At 39.6% G+C, this 20,313-nt stretch overlaps 1 protein-coding gene across 1 annotated transcript in view; it reads right to left on the reverse strand.

Annotated features, from left to right (window-relative positions):
- Positions 1–434: 434 nt before the first annotated feature.
- The window catches only part of NRG3 (neuregulin 3), a 1,387,275-nt gene continuing 1,367,396 nt past the window's right edge, over positions 435–20,313 (reverse strand). The window contains exons 8-9 of the mRNA XM_033943012.1: positions 6,567–6,713; positions 435–2,143 (exon numbers count right to left, since the gene is read on the reverse strand). Coding sequence (XP_033798903.1) covers positions 1,630–2,143; positions 6,567–6,713 — 661 coding nt within the window. The 3' untranslated portion in view covers positions 435–1,629. The remainder of the gene's footprint in view (positions 2,144–6,566; positions 6,714–20,313) is intronic.

The following is a 20,313-nucleotide window of genomic DNA, read 5'->3' on the forward strand; positions in this document are numbered from 1 at the left end:
CCATTGTTAGAGTGGAAATAGATGGTTTGAATGTACACCACAATGTTGATAGCTTTCTGGCTTGCAGATGGGGGGGGGGGGGGGGCTAAGAAATTAATAAAATAAACTTCACTCCTGAAAGCAACTCTCCATAAAAAGTAAAGTTCAGGATGATTCCTTTTTAATATTGTCCAATATTAAAAATTTATTGTCTAACCATGTTGACTCTTGAAAGAATCAACATAAATTCTATTTCAGACATGACCTCTAAGTCATACAGGATGCTTTCATATAAGCAACATGTAGGTTTGTTTAATAAAATGACTTTTATTACCAGAAACCAACTACTTAGGGCTCCTTTTATTAAAGTGCACTAGCATTTTCAGCACGCTAGACGCTAACGCCTCCATAGAGCTTGCGTTAGTATTTTTCGTTTAGCATGGGGGTTTGCGCACGCTAATCCTCAATGCGCGCTAAAAACACTAGCGTACCTTAGTAAAAGGAGCCCTTAATCTGTCCCTGGACTATTAGATGTTTAGAAAAGGGAATTCACTTCACACCATCTGCCCCTATTGCAAAGGCATAGACCATGTTGGTCCTAAAATCATATTCAATTTTATTGAAAACACACAGCACAGATTACAGCCATAGAAAGGAAATAACACAATTCCATCAGCCTTGCAAACGATTTTCGGTGCCTTTACCCATACAACAAAACAAAAACAAAAGGAAAAGAAAACCAAGATGCTATAGGTTTTAGGCCATTTGAAGTTCACATGTTGAAGTAGAATATTGCTTTCTTCTAATTACACAACTGTACTAAGCTCAACTGCTTGTACGAGTTGCAAGAGTGTTGTTATGGGACTGGCGGACTGAAAAGTTTGGAACCATTTCAACTCTAAAAACTTTTCAACTTTAATCAATAAGTAATGTTCTTAGTATATTTTCTTAAAAAAAAAAGTTACAGATAAGCAAAGAAAGATGTTTAGTAGTTCTTTATATTTTCAGTTGTGCACTGACTGCATAAAAACTCAATTTCAGCAGATCGAAATATAGCTATCAGTGCTGAAATCATTGTGTGTTTCACTTTTACATAAGAGATATTTCATCTTTCATGGATAATTTATGTAAACAAAACCACTCAAAAAAGAATCTTACTTAAAACCATTGATAGAGTCTACCTTGTGATAGTATTGGCCCTTTTCACGAATAATATGGTCCTGGTATTTTATCTATATGTAGATACAGGGGATTTGTTTTTCCTTGAAAACTGATTAATTAGCAATTCAGGTCACTGACAATTATTATCAGTGAATAAACATCCAAAATATATCCATGTATCAGTGGCATCAAATGTTTGAATTAGTCCCTTTGTGTAATCAGCCTTTAATATAGCCAAAAAAAAAAAGAAAAAAGGCTAGCCGTAGGACCAAAATAAAATGTAATTTAATAACTGAATCAAAGCTCTTGGCATTAGCCTGAATCTTCTTTCCCTTAAAAAAATATTTTTTAAAAAACACTATGATATGAGGGCGATAGACTATTTGGTTTCCTCTATGTAAATGCTCTTAAATTAATGCATATAAATATTTTCCCACTTCGTTGCTTTCATGTTTTGCAAAGCGTCAAACCCACAGATTCTTTAAAAAGTCACTTGCTAAATGTCAAATCTCTCAGTGTTTCGTTTTTTAAAACAAACTGTGCCTCCCGTTCTGATTTTGCCATGGGGCTCAAGGGTAAGAAAGCCGTGTTTTCACTCGCGCTGTCCTCCGTGTCTGCATTCACCAATTCATAGTCTTGTGACTGTCTCCTTGCATCAGTCAAAATTCGGATCTGCTCTTGCACAGTTTCTAGCAAAATTTTGACTTCTTGTTGCTCTGCTAGGAGGCAGTTGTTGGCTGGAGTGCTTACATGAGCAAGTTCAGCAGAATAGGAGGAGCTCTTGCACTGCTTGATGACTGGCACGTCTGAAATGTTCTGCATTTGCATGCAGGCATCATCCAAACCCACAGAGGGAATGATGGGAACTGAGTTGGCCCTAGCAGATGAATAACCAGCCATGTCTTTTTGATTCAAGTGATTAAAATAAGGTTTTGTCTCTCTTGAAGGCAGTTGCATATTTATTGAAGTGTTCTGTGGATCTTTTCCTTCACTGGCTGAATTCCTAAAAATATAAAATAATAATAAGAAAAGCTCATATATTTATCCTGCATTTGTAATTAAATACTTACTAGATAGGATTAAATCAAAATCTCATCCACATCAGAGCAGTTTGGATAATTGAATCAAATCAGCACAGACTGCAGATCTACTATTTGCATATTTTTGTGAATTAATTAAGGGGAAGGGATTGTGCTCCTGCCTTTTTTTAGTAGTAGCTGAAGGCAAGTTACATTCAGGACCCTTTGACAAAGCCAAGCTAAAATGTGGCCTTTGCTATTTTTAGCATGTGGGTTACCCTCCCCCCCCTGCTGAGGCCACTTTTTACTAGAGCTCTAGAATAGCCACAACTTGACTTTCTCTATTAATGTCCATGTGCTAATTCCATGAGGCAGATTTGCAATTTAATAGAGGTGACAGGCTTACAGATCTGCCTCATGTATATTCATTATTGCACAACTTAAACCAGCTATTTTGTACTAAATCAATTCATACTTTTAATTACTTAAATTATATAAATATTAAAATTATATTATATTCATAAGAATTATAAATAGAACACACAGTTTCATAAATATCAGTTGTAAATATTACTTCATTGAGTCCTGTGTGTGTATATGACAATTTAAGAAGAAGGGGGGTAACAGGTGTTGAAATCCCTATCACGAGTAAAATTCCCCTGATGGACTCATTCCGATTATTGCAATTGACTTTTAAATGGGATATTATCATCATGAACAATTATGCTTAATATGTCTCCTGCCCTACCTCTTACAGATGTGATATATTATATGTTGTTATTTTAGGATGAATGAATTGTGTGTGTGGATGTGATGAATGGTGCATATAGTGGTTAAAGGAGTAAGGTTCACCAATGAAGTAATATTTACAATTGATATTTATGAAATTGCGTGTTCTATTTATAATTCTTATGAATATAGTATAATTGTAATATTTATGTAACTGAAGTAATTAAAAGTATGAATTGATTTAGGGCTCCTTTTTACTGAAGCTGCAATAGCGTTTTAAGCACGCGCTGAATTGCTGCATGCGCTAAACCCGCGCTACGCTGCTAGAACTAATGCCATCTCAATGCAGGCGTTAGCATCTAGCGTGCGTGGCAATTCAGCGCGCGCTAAGCATGCGCTAAAACCGCTATCGTAGCTTAGTAAAAGGAGCCCTTAGTAAAAAATAGCTGGTTTAAGTTTCGTAATATTTAATTGACAGCTATTGTATTGAGTGAAATACCCTAAAGATATATATTTTTAGACTAGTTTTTAGAATGTATATTCATTAGGGACATCTTGAAATCCTGACTGGCTGGGGGTCCCCCAGGACAGGTTTAAGAATCACTGATCTATAACAAATTAAAATAACAGAAAAGAACTCCAAATCATGATAGGCTATCACCAGTCATACTAAAGGTACACAATGCTAGCTTTGGGGACCTTTTACTAAATTGCCTAAATTGGATTTTACAACATGCTAAGCCCAAATTTACTACTACTACTATTACTTATCATTTCTACAGCACTGCCAGATGTATAGTACATAAAACACTGTATATTAAACATGTAAGAGAAAAACCCTTCTCAATAAAAATTACAATGTAACCCAAACAGATAAATGAGACAAAGAGTGGTTTGGAAATTTCACACAGAGAGAATGTTAAAACAAACATTGGTAAGAGCTAGGAGTTAAATGCAGCCTCAAAAAGTGAGCTTTTATCCTAGACATGAATACTGCCAGAGATAGAGCCTGACGTACTGACTCAGGCAGTCTGCTCCAAGCATATGATGCAGCAAGATAGAAGTGATGGAGTTTGGAGTTGGCAGTAGAGGAGAAGGGTACAGATAAGAAACACTTACTCAATGAATGGAGTTCCCAGGAAGGAGTACAGAGAGAGACAAGAGAGGAAAAATACTGCACTTGTAAGTCAATAAGATGAGTCTGAACTGTATGTGGAAATGGATAGGGAAACAATGAAGTGACATAAAATTCGAAGGAGCAGACCAAATCTAAGAAACTAGTCAGTCAAAGACATCTTTAAAAAGAAAGCACTTTAACTTGCTCTTAAGTCTGTTTATAAGACATTCTTCTCTTAGATGAATGGGCAAGGAATTCCACATTTGTGGTGCTGTTACGGAAAAAATATACTGTTGACGTGTGCTAATGATTTTAAAAGAGGGAACTGTCAATAAGTGTTGATCACTAGATCTGAGTGTTCTGGCAGAGGCATAAGGAACCAAGAGTCTATCGATAAACGCTAGAGCTTTAAAAAGAAGAGATTTCAAAGTTAACAGACATATTTTATAGGTAATGCGATGAGTTACTGGAAGCCAATGTGCATTCATGATGAGCTTAATAGAGGCATTTTGGATGATTTGTAAGTGTCTTATTTCTTTTTGGGTAATGCCCTTGAATAGGCATCGCAATAGTCAATTTTTGAAATCACGAGAGAGTGTATCAGAAATTAATTGAATTAGGCTCCCAAAATTTTGAGACGGAACGTATTTGTCATAATCTGAAGAAAGTGGACTTCTGATCAAATGTAACCCCTAGGATCTTGATGGTATTAACTGCCTGAAATGCATCCCCCTTGAGGGTAATAGGAGAATGGAATTTAAAACTATCCTTCCAAGGGAAGAATATTACCTTTGATATGATGACATTGAGAGCCAGTCTGTTGGTGTCTAGCCATTGGTGGATTTGTTCCAATTTCATGTTGATTGTTAAAGCATCCAGAGGGTTCTCAGAATCTATGGAGTGTAAAAGCTGGATGTTGTCAGCATAAGCAAATGTATTAAACCCAATGGATTGGCAGAGAGTCATAAGATGAGTTAAAAAGATATTTAACAAGAGTGGTGAGAGGATGGACCCTTGATGAATGCCATAGTTTATGTTGGAATTTTCAGAACAGGAGTTATTGAATGAAATTGATGAGGAACGATTAGTAAAGAAAGATCAAAACCAGTGGAGAACTTGATCAGTAATACTTATTGCTTCCAGTCTTTGTAAGAGGAGAGTATGGTTTATTGTGTTGAAGGTAGACTAAATGTCAAAAGAAAGTAAGAGGATAGATTTGTGGTGATCAAGATGGTAGAGAATAGAAGTTGTCATACCTATTAGTGAGTGTTCCGTGGAATGGTGTTGCCTGAAACCTGTTTGGTTAGGTTGTAAGATGTTTGTTTTTTCAACAAATTCTGAAATTTGCTTGAATACAACTTGTCTGTTAATTTTGTTAAAAAGGGGATATTGGCAATGGGCCTGTAATTAGATTTTTCCTCTGGTTTGATTTTGTGATCTTTGATTATTGAACGAATGGTTGCTTTCTTCCAAGATTCGGGTATTGTGTTAAGTTGTAAGCTTTCTTTAACTAGAGTGTAGATGAATGGTCTGAAAACAGAGAAGTGACATTTAAGAATGAATGGGGGAGTTGAGTCTACCTGAGAACCTTTGAGGTTGATACTCTGGATATAGCACTCAATCTCTTTAAGACTGGGAAGGTTGAAACGAGAGCATTTTGAGGAAAGTGGTGTTAAATCAACGTGACCTGTGTTTTGACCTAATGGACTTGTTACAGTTAAATTTTTCCTGATGTTCTTTACTTTTTCAATAAAGTAAGATGCAAGCTCCTGAGCTGTAGGCAGATTGCTATTTGCTGTGATTTCTCTTTTGGAGTAGGAATTAATGGATTTTAGAATTGAGTAAAATGCTGAAGAATTTTTAGCTTTTATGATTCTGGTGGAATAGTATTTTGTTTCTGCCTGGTTTATTTTTATTTTGTAGAAACCTGATTGTTCTTTGAACTTTTTTAAGTTTGTAAAAGTTCTTTTCTCTTCTCCAGCTTCTCTCTAAAGATCTAAGCTGTTTTTTAATGAGCGCGAACTCTGCTGTGTACCAGGGGTTGGCAAGTTTCCGAGGAGGAATTGTTCTAGTTTGTATTGGTGCTAATGTGTCCATAAGAGAATTTGTGGAGACTTTCCATTGATGAAAATGGTCTTCTATTGCAGAGGTGTCTGCATTTGAGAATTCTGATTTAAACATGGACACAATTGATTCCTTAGTAAGTTTGCTGAAATCCCTATTTGTAACTACTTGAAGTATTATATTAAAATTGGCATATGTGGCTGTATGGGTCACTGAAATAAGAAAGTGATCGGACCAAGGGACTGGACAACTGGGACTTAAGGTGTAGCTAGAGGCAGATTTAGGAATCAGAATCATATCTATTGTGTATCCGGCCTGATGTGTAGGATCCATTAATTGTGGTAGTAGATCAAGATTATTAATATGAAAAAGAACTTTGGAGGTATGAACATTGTTCAGATTGTCAAAGTGGATATTAAAATCTCCAAGGATAAAAGTTACCATGCTAAAAAAGGCAGGTTCTTCATTTTCATGTTTCAATAGTTATTGTCACTTACCCTAGGCAAGAACCATTCTGATCTGCTGATCTCGACTCTTCAAGTTGCTGATAGGCTGGACCCATAATCCCACTGAGTCGACCACGTGGCAAAGGGGGAGTCTTCCGAAAGGCATTCCTGTACAACATTCCACTTCTTTGTCCTGAACTGCAGCATGGAGCAAAAGAATAGTAAAATCACTAAGAGCTGATATCACATTGTAAAATAGGAAAGATGTACAGTTCTGAAATACAGCATTTTGTTGTTGTTGATGATGTTGCTGCTATTGTTTAAATTGTTCACATACTCTTCCCCCCACACCTTTTACAAAACCGCGAAAGCGTTTTTTTAACGCAGGCTGGAGTGCTGAATGCTCTGCACTGCTTCTGACACTCATAAGAGTTTCTATGAACGTCAGGAGCAGCATAAAGCAGTCAGCGCGTCAGCCTGCACTAAAAAAAAAATGTGTTTGCAGTTTTGTAAAAGGGGGGATAATTATTTATACTAACTGATAATAATTCACCAATGTGTCTTTAAACCTTCCAGTATATATTTCACTTTTGAGGTTTTCCTAGATCATTGTGTTCCCAATCAGTTCTGGACTACCCCCTTTCCAGTCAGGTTGTCAGGATTTTTACAATGAATATGCATGAAAAAAAAATTGCATATAATGGAGGCAGTGTATGCAAATCAACAGCATGCATATTTTTTGTGAACATAAGAACATAAGATTTGCCGCTGCTGGGTCAGACCAGTGTTCCATCGTGCCCAGCAGTCTGCTCATGCGGTGGCCCTTAGGTCAAAGACCAGTGCCCTTACCTGCGTATGTTCTGTTCCAGTAGGAACTTATCCAACCTTTTCTTGAATCTTCCAGAGTCTGTTATTAGGGAAAACACCCTCCAGGGATTCAAGACAAAGTTGGACAAGTTCCTGCTAAACTGGAACGTACACAGGTGAGGCTGGATTCATTTAGAGCACTGGTCTTTGACCTGGGGACCACAGCATGAGCGACTGCTGGGCACGATGGACCACTGGTCTGACCCAGCAGCGGCAAATCTTATGTTCTTATGTTATGTTAACAGCCTCTGGAAGAGTGTTCCAGATTTACTGATTATCCAGTAAACCTTACTGACAAGGGAGTACTTCAGGACAGACTTGGAAAACACTGGCCTAAGTGATATCCAGTATGGCTACAATCAATATAATATTTAAAAAATTAAAATCCAGTGTTATATGTGGAGATAGTTCCAGGATGATCTTTAGAAATTGGATGTGTCAGTTCTGCTACAACTATAAACCCTAAGAAAAAAACAAAGTATAAAATAATAATAATAAAAAAACCAGTATTTACTATGTCAAGAAACTATTACGGATGTCTGTAAGCAAGCAAGCAAACAAAAATATTTTCCCCTCCTTTTCAAAGCTGTACTAACGTTTTTAGCGCCCGCGGCAGTGGTAACAGCTCAGACGCTCATAGGAATTGTATGAGCATTAGAGCTGTCACCGCAGCATCCAGCGCTAAAAATGCTAGCGCAGCTTCGTAAAGGAGGGGGGGTTTGTTAGGTTTCATTTTTCCCAAAATTGAACTGATAAATGTTCCTGTATTAGCAACTGTTAGATTTTATTTTTAATCCCTTTGGTTTTTGGAACTTGAAAAGTGATATTCCCCATAAACAGGGCCAATGGCCAAAAGTAGCGCTCTTCAACCCAGTCCTTGGAACACACCCAACCAGGATGCCCACAATGAATATGCATGAGAGAGATTTGCATACGATGGAGGCAGTGCATTCAAATTTATCTCATGCGTATTCATTGTGGGAATCTTGAAAACCTAACTGGCTAGGTGTGTTCCGAGGACTGGTTTGAGACCATAACATAAGAACATAAGCATTGCCTCTGCCGGGTCAGACCAGGGGTCCATCGTGCCCGGCAGTCCGCTCCCATGGCGGCCCCCCAGGTCCATGACCTGGAAGTGATCCTTTACCTAAATCATGTATACCCTATTCGTTTAGTGACCTGTATAGTTACCCTCTATCTATATCCTTCAATCCCCTTCACCTTCAGGAAATCATCCAATCCCTTTGCCAAAAGGGATACACTCCTCCCTCCATATTCGTGGTGGTTACGGGCGGAACATCGCCGCAAATATGGAAAAACCACGAATAACTTTTTATATGTTATTTGCGTTTTTTTGTAACAGCTACCATTATTAATATTGAAACTTGCGATTTGTAGGCTGATAGCAGGCAAGCAGAGATTTTCTCTGTGCATGCTGAGAAGCAACATTTTTCTCTGTGAATGCTGGGAAGCAGCATTTTTCTATGTGTACACTGGGAAGCTGGGAAGCAGTGTTTTTGAGGATGAAAGCATGGAAGCAGCGATTTTCTGAGTGAATGCTGGTAAGCGCTAAACTTTTTACAGGTACTTTACGCATGACATAATTTGGGGGGGGAGGAATCAGCATGTGAAAAATTGTGAATAAGCGAAACCACAAATGCTGAAACCTTGAATACGGAGGGAGAAGTGTACTATCAAACTAACCCCTCACCCACACCCATACCCACACACCTTTTACTAAGCCACAGTAGAGGTGGCTACAAGCTACATTGGAAGCTTTTGTGTGCTGTGCTGTTTGTTTGTAGCCTCTTAACTATTTGGATTTTTTTGTGACTTATATTTTTATATTTAAGACAGCCAATAACCTCATAAGATCTCTAAGGAATGCATTTTTATTTTTCCAAAACACGGCCCATGTTGGGTCATTTCTATTTTATACATTTTTTGGTTTTTATCTTGTGGGTCACTTGCAACTGTATACACCCTTTGTGGATTGTTCTTAAGATTATAGTTTTAGTTATTTGGACGCGTGGCATACTACAAACTGGTACATCTGATCTTCTGTTCCACAATCTTTTTATTGTTTTTGCTGATTCGTTTCCTCTGTGGAACCTTTAGGTGCTATTTAGATTGTGAAAGTAGTGGCCTGCTGTTCTTGGATGGCAAAGTGGCTGGGCTAAGTTACTGTGAGATGCCACTCCAATTCTCTAAACATAACCCCTTTCTGATCCAGGCCCCCCATATAATTCTGCCCTCCCCCCCCAACATGAAGGGGCACAAACATCTAGTTCTCTCCAATAGCAAGTGCCACCCATTTGAAGACTAAAAATAATGATTTCTCCACCCACAAGACTCCCTATCCTCTTGAAGGTCATCTCATGACCTACCTTTCTATATCCCTGGCCACTAGTGGGGTCGATAGTGATTCTCAGTTACTCGTGCCCTAGCTAGTGCTGGGTTCAAAAAGGAGGTGGCACCTTCTAGTAGTAGTTTCACTGTACTACCACTTGTTTACGTATAAGGGAAAGAAGCCTTATATGGACACGTGAACCTTAGGGGTAGTACTGTGAACTTATTCCTAGGAGTCACCAGTACCATTTTGAACCTAGTCCAAGTTAGGTCAGGAGCAACTGGGCACAGTGGTGTAGCAAGTGGGGTGGGGGCATTTTGCCCCAGTTACCATCTTGGTGAGTGCGCCGGCACCCTTCCTCCTCTCCACTCCCCGCTCCTTCCCAATCCTCCCTCCGCCATATGCATACCTTCACTCCCCACCCCCTACTGTACCTCCATCTCTTTGTCGGTGCAAGCAGCAACTTGGCTCTCCCTCTGATGTCACTTCTGGATCCCGCGCCTAGGAAGTGACATCAGAGGGAGAGCCGACGCCAACACGAGCAGCGAGTTGGTATTGCTGCTCGCGCCGGGAAAGTTAAAAGGTACAGGATAGGGAAGAGGTGTGTGTGGGGGGACAGAGAAGTAGGAGCGGGGGGGGGGGCAGAGAAGAGGGTGGGGGAGGGGCGCCACCTCCCCAGGTGCCTTTCACCCTCGCTATGCCACTGACTGGGCACACTAATTTACAGACTACTGGTACCTCCAATAAGAAAATTTTAAAAAAGAACAATAATTTTCTAAATAAAATATATCCACTGAATTTGAAAGGCTTTTCACTAGGTTCAGCATTCTCAGGTCCTTTAGAAAATTTAGGCAACTGATAATATAGCATAATAATTTATTTCTAGACTGCAATTGCTGAAAAGTTTAATGCTGTTTACAAAAGACTAGCTATAATACATAATTCAAGATGACAGAAGAATTAGTTTTAAAGAGCTGAAAAACTTCAAAAACAAAAAGTCTTAAGTTGTTTTCAATAATGAAGATAAGAAATAGATTTTGATACCAGTCACTTAGGTGTCCTTTTATCAAGCTGCGGTAGGGGTTTAACGTGTGGAATACCGTGCATTAAACCGCCTGCCGCGTTAGCCGCTAACGCCTGCATTGAGCAGGCGTTAGTTTTTTAGCCGGCCGCGGGGGTTAGCATGTGATGAAATGTCCGACGCGCTAACCCCGCTAGTGCGGCTTGATAAAAGGACCCTTTAAACTCTTTATCCCATAATGCAATCTGAAAAGAGAGAGTTTTGTCATGGTATCTTTTGTACCTTCAGTCCTTAACTGGTGGAAAGACAAATAAAGCTTTAATACTTTGTGAATAATATAAGGAAGACTAACAGAACAGATCTATCAAGTAAGAAAGAACCAAGCCCATTATTACCTTATATTAAAGGCACCCCAATTTAAAAAGGATTTAAGCCTCCATAGGCAACCAATGCAACTCATGATAATAATGTGTAATATGATCATATTTCCTTGATCCATAAATGAGCCTGACTGCAGTATTTTGAATTATTCACAACTGAATATGATTTTTCTTAGTACATGCTACGTAAATGATGTTACAATAGTCTAAATGTCTAAGCGCACGCTAACCCTGCAAAAAATACTAACACAAGCTCTATTGAGGCATTAGCGTGTAGCGCGCGTGGCAAGGTAGCGCGTGCTAAAACCACTAGCGCAGCTTAGTAAAAGGAGCCCTAAGTACCAAGGACTGAAACTGAATTTTAAAGGCTGAAAATTCAAATTAGTTTCTGAGTGTTTGGAGTTTCCATAAGATACTAAAACCCTTATGGACCACAGTGTCGACTTGGTTCCGCAGGGTAGGATTCTGATCTAAAGTAACCCCCAGAATTTTAACGATAGGTTGAATGGGATAAATGTTCCAGACAAGTCCTTTCCTGAGGAAGCGAGGAAAAAAATGGTTAAGGTTTAATCTAAATTCTCTCATCCAACAATATTAGAATGCAAACGGCAGTTCAATTTCTAGACAGAGATTATCTGACTTTTTTGCAACAAGTACCTTGTCTATGATTACCTATTAAGTAGTGAGAAGCTCTGGCACAAATTTTTGAAGCTTCATTCATGACTTAGATGTGAATAAACTGATATTTAAAGGGAAAGTTAACAATATAGCTTACTGTTAATGCTAATTATTAGTAAGTAGGTCATATTGCATAAAATGGGGCATGTACTAAAATAGCATGAGTCAGTAGTACAATAACATGTCCTAATACAGTGGTAGCCCTCACTGATGTCCTTTAGGTATTTATATTGCATAACCATCTAAATCCCAATTTTACAAACTCGGGGCATATAGATCTAAAACTCTAAAACATTCATATAACAAAAGGCATGACCTATGTATGTTTTGGGTGGTGTTAGGGTAAACCTAAAACACTAAGGGCTGGATTCTGTAAACAGCGCTGTTATCAGTGGCTGCTGATCACTGTTTACAGAATCATGACTTTCATCAAAGGTAAGTGCTGTAAAATGTAGGTCAGGGTTTTAAAGGCCTACATTTCCGGCACCTACCTTTGACAAGACTTGCATCTATGGAGGTGCCTTAGAATGACGAAGGTTGTTTCCAGCGTCAACCACACCAACTATGACAGGGGTCTCAAAGTCCCTCCTTGAGGGCTGCAATCCAGTCAGGTTTTCAGGATTTCCCCAGTGAATATGCATGAGATCTATGTGCATGCACTGCTTTCAATGCATATTCATTGGGGAAGTCCTGAAAACCCAACTGGATTGCGGCTCTCAAGGAAGGACTTTGAGATCCCTGAACTATGACCTTCTGCATTCTAAGGTGCCTCCGTAGAAGTGATGAAGGCACTGTTTTTCTAGGTGCTGTTAGGCACCTACATTTTTTTTTTTTTTTTAAAGAAAACAATGTTTAAATCAATGTTTAACTTAAGGTACAGTTTATAGAATATGGGCTTTAGGGTCAGATTCTGGAAATAATGCCGTAAACAGTGGCCACCTACAAAAAATTTCACTGACCGAGCGACAATCACGCTACAGCATCATTTGCAGAATCATGGCTCCCATTAAAGGTATATGCCGTCAATTTATTGATTGATTGATTTAAACAATTTCTTACCCGCCTATTCTTAAGCAGTTTACAAAATACAATCATAATATTAAAACAGACAAATGAGCACATACAATAATTTCTTCCAAAGAACAAATACTTCTCTTGAGCATCTGTTTTAAAGACCTACATTTCCAGCACCTACCTTTGATGGAGGATCACACCTAATGGCGCCTAAGGTCATTTCTGTCTCAAATCACACCTGCTTTGACCTTAGACACTGCTAGACACCTCTGTAGATGTGATTTCAGTGCCCTTATATTTTTTTAAACAAGATTTGAATTGTTTTTTTAATCGGTGCAGTCAATTAGTGTGCTGATTAATTTCAAGATTCTGTGAGGCTGGTATTCAAAGTGATTTAAGCGTGCAGGAGCCTCTCTTGTGCACTTAAATTAATTACTGCTGTCTATGTGGGGATATTTAGTGGTACTTAACTAATGTGACTGAATATTCCCACTGACCACGTAAATAAAAAGTAGTCAGGTCATGGGCAACACTGGGGGTGACACAGGGGAGGAGCTCAGGGTTATGAGGGTGCCAGCATATTCAGTGCTGGCATCCGCATAGTTAAGTGGCTTAATTTAGGACAGCTCAAAAGCTATCCTAAATTAAGATGCTTAGCTATGTGAATGCTGGCACTGAATTTCAGGCTGGTACCCGCATAACTATATATATTTTTAATGAAACCCTTCCTATTCCCACAAGCTACTATGCTAGGTCGTGGCAGCCATTTTGAAAAGCAGGAGGGGACAGGAGTAAGGGAGCTACATTCCCATTCCCAAAGACCCTCACTGAACGACCAGGTAAACAGGTAGGCTTTTAAGAAACAGGCAGGGCTTAGGGCATCACAAGTGGTAGGAGGGGGTATAAGAGAGGCCCTACAGGGATTGGAGGGTTTTATTTCAAAAAATAGCTATTTGGGTCCTGGCTTGATATTCATCCCAGGCCTGCATAACTGGCTGAATATCAGCCGGGTCCACATAAGCTCCAGCAACTTGCCCACCCAAACTTAGCCCCCAATATTCAATGTTGTTGTCAGGACATGGCCCAGCACTGAATATTGTAGGCTAATTCAGCCAGTGATGGTTAGTGTTTTTTAAAAGACACTGACCACCATCAGCTGAACATCAAGCAGTGTATGTCTGTGTGAACAAAGATAGATGGGATTTATACTTACTACCCAGGACAATTTGGTTTTAGAAAAGTGCACTTATTGAGCAATGCTGCCCTGGAGGTCACTCCCTTAATCCCTCTAGTGGTTAATGTGACCCTAAAAGTGAAACTGACAATAGATAACGTGCTCTGGAGAAAACTTTTTATATTTCTAAAATGGCTGATATGTATGTTCTGGCACATAAACATTGATCTTGCTATTTCATATCATAAACGTGTATGTGCTGACACAAAACCAGCACATAAATGTCCATTTCCTCATGTACTTTAGAATTTGCTCTATGATAGTAGATCCTGTTCTCAAGTTGGTTGTTTTACTTTATTTTCAAGGTTTCTGAAATATAACACAAGCATATATGTGTTAAGGTATTTCAAAATGATAAACAACTTCAAATACACTGTTCTATTAAATTCATCTACTTTTTTATCCTGCTGTCTTATATTTGGGTTTTTTGGGGTTTTTTTTACATTTTAATTTAGACTATGGGGCCTCTTTACTAAGCTGCAGTAAGTATTAATGCATGCTTACCACAAGTTAAAAACCACTACCATGGGACATGCTCAGGCATCTTGTGGTAGTTTTGATATCTGCATGTGCTTCCTGAATGCTAGAACTTATGTGTTTTTTTTTAGTGCCGGGGCAGAGAGTAGGCATGCCCAGTGCTAATCAGTTAGGCCCAGATTCTCTAAACGGTGCCGCTGTTGCTAGCTGCCTTAAAAGTGACCATCAATTGCATGTCAATCATGCGACAGCACATTTAGAGAATCATGCGTCCGGCAAAATTAGGCACCAGAAATGTAAGCCAGGGTTTTCAAGGCCTACCTTTCTGGTACCTACCTTTGATGTGAATTATGCCTACATAGGCACTTTCTGGCGTTTAATACACTTCTTCCTCCCTATTCGTGGGGGTTAGGAGCAGAGCCAGCCTGCAAATAGGGAAAATTTGTGAATAACTTTTGGGCCGGCCCTGACCCACCCCTGGACCTTGCCTGGTAGTCTAGTGGTGATGCGGGGCAGGAGTGATCTTCCTACACTCCTGCCCTGTGCAGTGCCATGCTGTGAGTTCCCCCCTCTGCCTCCAGTCGCCTCCTCCTCCTCGAATCGCCCCTTTCTACCTCTGATCGCCTCTTCCTCCTCTGATCACCCCCCTCCTCCTCTGATCGCCTCCTTCTCCTACGATCGCCTCCCTCCTCGCCCCGATTCAAGCCCCGGGGCTGTTTTTTTTTCGATGTGGACTAACAACAAATAATTCTCACCGGGGTGGGGGCTAGGGAAAAAATTGCGAATAGTCAAAACCGCAAACGTCGAAATCGCAAATAGGGAGGGGGAAGTGTATAACATATACACCGTAAAGTTCGATGCAGTTAACAGGAGTTAACTGAAGAGATCGTACATAAGAGGTAAGTATACAATTACAAGTAATATAGGAATACAAACAGCAAAGGACCATGGTAAGGTTGGAGTCGAGAACAAAGAAAGTAGGGAATACAAGGAGAACTCAAGGGTTGAGCAGAGGTAGGGTCTTGGTATGGGTATAGATACAGAGACCCGAGAGAGAGGGAGAGGTGAGGGGGCAGGTTGAAGAGTAGAAAGAGCCTGTAACTAGAACATTTTCCTTCATCTGGAGGAGTGGGAAGTGTGCAGGGTTTAGTGATCCACTAAGAATTTATTGAACAGGAATGTTTTTAGTCTTCACCTGAAATGTATGTATGAGGTTGAAGATCCAATAATGGGGAGGAATTCCCGGCTGTAGTGAGCTGCTTGGCAGGATAATAGTTTTGTCACCTAAGCTTTCTTAGGTCTTCCTTGGAGGGAAGGGTAGTCGAAGATGAAGTTGGAGTGCAAAAGGTGGTCGGAGTTATAAACTCAAATAGATCAGTTGCATATTTTGGTAGGAGGTTATAAAGCAACTCAGTTTGAATAGTGATTGGGCCTCGATCGGGAGCCAGTGTAGTTGTTTGTAGTAGGGCGTGATGTGGTCTGTTTTTCATAGGCCAAAGATAAGGCGCACCACAATATCACTTCCTGCATTAGCCATGCCTACAGTAGCATTAGAAACCAGAAAGCACTTTCCTAAACATGACCTAGCGGTGCCTAAGTTAAGGGACCGTTTAGAGAATACGGGCCTTAGTGTAGCTACATTACCACACACTAACTAGTGTGTGGTTAGCGCAAGAGCCCTTACCACTTAAAAAATAGGTGTAGTTAAGGGCTCGTACATTAATGACCATGTGCTAATGGAGAAATTAACGCATGTACATTAATATGTAAAATGGAAAGGTTGCCATTTTACAGCCACACTAAAAGTGGTCTCAGCGTATAAGAAACCCACATGGTAGTCATAGCAAAGGCCACTTTTTAGTGTTTTAGTAAAAGGACTCCTATATGATAGTGTTTCATTATATATGTACACATAATTTACTGTTTAACAGTTATGATTTATTAGTTATTATTATTTTTTAATTATGCTTACCCTTTAAAATAATAAGAGTGATGAAATGTTACATTATAGGTAGATTCCTTTTACATTCATATTGGCTTTCCATCTTTTCCAATAGTTTAAGAGTCTGTGTTGTTGAATACTTTTCTAACACGTAGTTTATAAGTCAGGTGTCAATGCTGAGCAATTTTTTTGTGTACAATTTATATCTCAGATTAAGTCCATAGGAAGATGTCAATCATTTTGCATTGTGCAGGAAATTAACAGTTGTCTTTCTGCAGCTCTCTTTTTGTTTTGAGCTGCAGATCACAGCAACTTCTGCGACAGGTCAGCATCTTTGCTTGGTAGTATGTTGAAATGGGTTTTGATTAATGTAGTGTAATTCTTCCCCTTAGACAGAATTACATTTTCTATTATATTTTTCCATGTTCTGTAGCTACCACAGTCACTCTGTGATGAAAGCTTGAACACAGCAGTGTCATGGTCTACTGAGTGATTTGGATATGGCTTATCTTATAAGGAGGCTTATTCTGATATTAACAGCTTTGATTTATTTTTTTTTTAAATCCAGACTGGTGCTGAATTACACAGTGATGTTCAGTGTGTACATGATGTTCATTGTTTTTTGTTTTGCATTTTCATACCTTCTAATTGTCAGGTAACCTTTATTTTTAGCATTTTCTATTTAACAATATAGAAATAAAAGAAAAACATAATATCAATATCAATCAAACAATTACAGGGAAATCATTTTTATGTCTAGTCCATATTAAGAATAAAAACATCCCGAGACCAATACTCCACAAAAGGTAAATTAAAAGCATACTTACTATTCACTGAGCTAAAAAAAACAGTACACTTCCCCCTCTTTCACTAAGGTGTGCTATGCATTTTAGCGCACGCTAATCATGCGCTAAACGCTAACGCGTGCATGTTATCCTATGGATGCATTAGTGGTTAGCGCATGCATTGATTTAGAGTGCACTAAACCCTCATTAAAACGCTTAAGCGCACCTTAGTAAAAGAGGACCTATGTTTAAAGTAATATGAGAAGTATGAAGCTTATCTTATTTATTTGTTTAAAGAGGTTTACAATCCACAAGTCTAGTCATTGATTATATGAAACAAAGGACAATACATTCATTAAAAAAAAATATATTACAATTTATTTATACAAACAATAAATTAACAAAAGACTGCCACACCCCTTCAGCCTTGGCTATCACCAGCCTGGATTACATCACTGACCTTCCGCCATTACAAGGCAAAAATAATGATAATGTTGGTGGTTGATCTGTTTTCTAAGGCAGCCCATTGTATTCATTTTATCGGCAAGGGATCCAAGAGGAAAAAGAACAAGGAACTGGAGTAGCTCACTGTAATGGTGAAAGAAGCGATCAGAGACAAGAAGACTTTGTTTAAAGAATGTAAAAGATCAAAAAAGGACGAAAACTTGAAAAAGCACAAACAGTATCAAAGCAGGTGCCATAAGGTGGTAAGAGAGGCCAAAAGAGACTACGAGGAAAAAATAGCCAAGGAGGCAAAAAACTTCAAGCTGTTCTTTCGATATATTAAGGGGAAACGACCCACAAAGGAAGCGGTGGGGCAGTTGGATGATCATGGAATAAAGGGAGTGCTAAAGGAAGGCAAAGCCATTGCAGACAAACTGAACACATTTTTTGCATCTGTGTTTACTGAAGAGGATATACACAACATACCGGAAACCGACAGGCTATACGTGGGAAACGAAGATGGGAAACTGACAGGGTTGACGGTCAGTCTAGAAGAGGTATGCAAGCAGATTGATAGGCTTAAAAATGATATATCCCCGGGACTGGATGACATCCATCCGAGGGTCATCAAGGAATTGAAAGGGGCAATAGCTGAACTGCTTCAATAGCCAATCTGTCGATAAAATCGGGAAGGAGTCTGGAAGACTGGAAGGTTGCGAATGTTACGCCAATCTTCAAGAAAGGTTCAAGGGGTGATCCGGGAAACTACAGACCGGTGAGTCTGACCTACCGGGAAAGATGGTAGAGGCGCTGATAAAGGACCTCATCATTGAGCACCTTGACGGACATGATTTGATGAGGACCAGCCAGCATGGCTTCAGCAAAGGAAGATCTTGCTTGATGAACTTGTTGCACTTCTTCAAGGGAGTAAACAGGCAGATAGACAAGGGTGACCCGATCAACATTGTATATCTGGATTTTCAGAAGGCGTTCGATAAGGTTCCGCATGAATGACTACTTTGAAAAATTGAGAGCCATGGAATCAAGGGTGAAATACTCATGTGGATTAAAAACTGGCTGGCGGATAGAAAACAGAGAGTGGGGGGGTAAATGGACAATACTCGGACTGGAAAAGCGTCACCAGTAGAGTGCTGCATGGTTCAGTGCTTGGACCCGTGCTCTTCAACATATTTATAAACGATCTGGAAATTGGTACGACGAGTGAGGTGATTAAATTTGCAGACGATACTAAGTTATTCAGAGTAGTGAAAATGCAGGAGGTTTGCTAAGATCTGCAACATGACATAAACACGCTTGAGAAATAGGCCGCGACATAGCAAATGAGGTTCAACATGGATAAGTGTAAGGTAATGCATGTCGGTAACAAAAATCTTATACACAAATACAGGATGTCCGGGGCGTTACTTGGAGAACCCCCCAATAAAGAGACTTGGGAGTGCTGGTTGACAGGTCAATGATGCCATCCACGCAATGCACAGCGGTGGCAAAAAAGGGCGAATAGGATGCTAGGAATTATTAAGAAGGAGAAAAGATTATCATGCCGCTGTACCGGGACATGGTATCCCCTCACCTGGTGTACTGTGTCCAGCACTGATCACCGTACATGAAGAAGGACATGGTACCACTTGAAAGGGTCCAGAGAAGAGCAACTAAAATGGTTAAGGGGCTGTTGGAGTTGTCGTAAAGCAAGAGATTAGAGAAACTGGGCCTCTTCTCCCTTGAAAAGAGGAGACTGAGAGGGGACATGGTCAAAACATTCAAGATACTGAAGGGAATAGACTTAGTAGATACAAACAGGTTGTTCACTCTCTCCAAGAGGGCACTCTCTGAAGTTAAAAGGGGATAGATTCCGTACAAACATATGGAAGTTCTTCTTCACCCAGAGAGTGGTGGAAAACTGGAATGCTCTTCCGGAGGCTGTTACAGGGGAAAACACCCTCCAGGGATTCAAGACAAAGTTAGACAAGTTCCTGATGAACTGTAACGTTTGCAGGTAGGGCTGGTCTCAGTTAGGGCACTGGTCTTTGACCTAGGGGCTACTGCGGAAGCGGACTGCTGGGCAAGATGGACCACTGGTCTGACCCAGCAGCAGCAATTCTTATGTTCTTATCTATTTACTGTATTTAAATGTTATTTGGCTCTAGCTGATGCCTTTTCATTGATAACTCAAGGCAAGTTTTAATTAAATAAAAGTAGTTATTTCTCTGTCCCCAGCGATCTTAGAATTGTACCTGAGTCCATGAAGTTGAAGTGTCTTGCTCAAGCTCGCAAGCAGCATCAACAGGATTTGAACTCAGATGTCACAGATGAACTTATAGAAATGTATAGGTGTTTTTCTCACTTTAATTCATATAAGCTTTCCTAATTTTAAAGTACCATAGTACTCAGAAAAAAATGACTTCAAAGTAGATTCATGGAACCATATTCCAGTAAAGGCAGTATAAGCAAAATAATAAAAGAATTCAATACGAGGGGCCCCTGAAAAGTTCTCAGCCCAACCAAGTGTAGAATGATGTGGAGTCATAATAATAATAACTTTATTTTTCTATATCGCCATAGTCAGACGACTTCTAGGCGGTTCAACA

The sequence above is a fragment of the Geotrypetes seraphini genome, chromosome 4 (assembly GCF_902459505.1).
Source record: "Geotrypetes seraphini chromosome 4, aGeoSer1.1, whole genome shotgun sequence".
NCBI classification, from domain to species: domain Eukaryota; kingdom Metazoa; phylum Chordata; class Amphibia; order Gymnophiona; family Dermophiidae; genus Geotrypetes; species Geotrypetes seraphini.